At 45.3% G+C, this 1,332-nt stretch overlaps 1 protein-coding gene across 1 annotated transcript; it reads left to right on the forward strand.

Moving 5' to 3' along the window:
- Positions 1-22: 22 nt before the first annotated feature.
- On the forward strand, positions 23-799 carry HELRODRAFT_184490 (hypothetical protein; the record flags this gene model as incomplete). The annotated part of the gene is made up of 1 exon (XM_009029628.1): positions 23-799. The coding sequence occupies one exon, from the start codon at positions 23-25 to the stop codon at positions 797-799; it is 777 nt and encodes a 258-aa protein (XP_009027876.1).
- Positions 800-1,332: the final 533 nt, after the last annotated feature.

A 1,332-nucleotide genomic window follows, 5' to 3' on the forward strand; every position in this document is an offset into this window, starting at 1 on the left:
AGAATTGGAGCAATCCAAAAAAATGGCCATGCCGTTAGATCACGCATCTGGAAGAACTTTGAAGGTACCAGCATTTGACGGAGAGATGTCCTGGAACGTTTATAAAACCCAGTTCGAAGCAGCGGCAACTAGTAACTGTTGGAACGGAAAAGAACGAGCAACAGCACTGATACTGGCCCTGCGAGGTTCAGCAGCAGAGGTTCTTCAGACGATTCCGGCGGAGAACCACTTCAACTATGAAGTTCTGGTTAGCGCGTTGGATTTACGTTATGGTGAAGAACACATGAAGCAGATTTATCGGTCTCAACTTAGAAACAGAACGCAACGATCTGGTGAATCCATTCAGCAGCTGGCACAAGATATCGAACGGTTGACATTGCTGTCGTATCCAACATCAGACCCCGAGCACAGAGACGAAACTGCCCTGGATACGTTTATCAAAGCCCTTCGTGATTCCGAACTCAAGCAATCCCTTCTCTTGTCAGATAAACGAAAACTCAAGGATGCCGTTGCGCACAGTCTCACTTTTGAATCGGCAAAGCAAGCATCAAAAAGTGACGTACGTCTACGCCAAGTACATGAAGAATGCTCTTGCCAGAAGGTGATTGTGAAACGCGAACCCCAACAGCATGGTGTACCCCAATGCTGGATTTGTGGCGGAAAAGGCCATCTACGTCGTGATTGTAAACACCGCCTAAAAGATAACTACTGCCGAAATTGCGCGACAAGATGGCGCAAAAGAAGAGAAGATGATCCCGTATCACGATCGGCCCCTTCTAACGAAGGGGCGGAAAACTAATAAAAGCCAACTTTGTGGGGCAGAGGTTGGCTAGTAGAATTGACGCCCCCAGTACCGTAATTAACGTTTCCAGACTACATCGAAATCGAAACGACTTATGGCTGAACGGAAAAGTTGATCAACGAGAATGCGTAATTACAGTCGACACCGGAGCAACAAAATCGATTTTAAGATCTGATTTGGTACCCAATCTGAAGAAAGAGACTTCTAACAAATACATCCTTCGAACAGCTACCGGAGGAACAGCACCAGTCTACGGAAAGATTCTCCGTACTGTTCAGCTAGGCGACTTGTTATTTGAAGGTTCATTCTTAGTCGCGGATATCATCGACGAATGCATAATAGGTGTCGACTTTCTGACAAAATATGGGTTCAAAATTGACTTAGAAAAACGCATTCTTAGATGGAGAAATACAGAAGTGATAATGGGGGATAGCGACGAAAAATGCATTCGAGTAACAGTCGATTGTGACATGGAACTACCTCAATCATCTGAAAACATCGTATGGGGCAAGTTGAATTGCGATCCTGGG

The sequence above is a fragment of the Helobdella robusta genome (assembly GCF_000326865.2).
Source record: "Helobdella robusta unplaced genomic scaffold HELROscaffold_607, whole genome shotgun sequence".
Lineage (NCBI taxonomy): Eukaryota > Metazoa > Annelida > Clitellata > Rhynchobdellida > Glossiphoniidae > Helobdella > Helobdella robusta.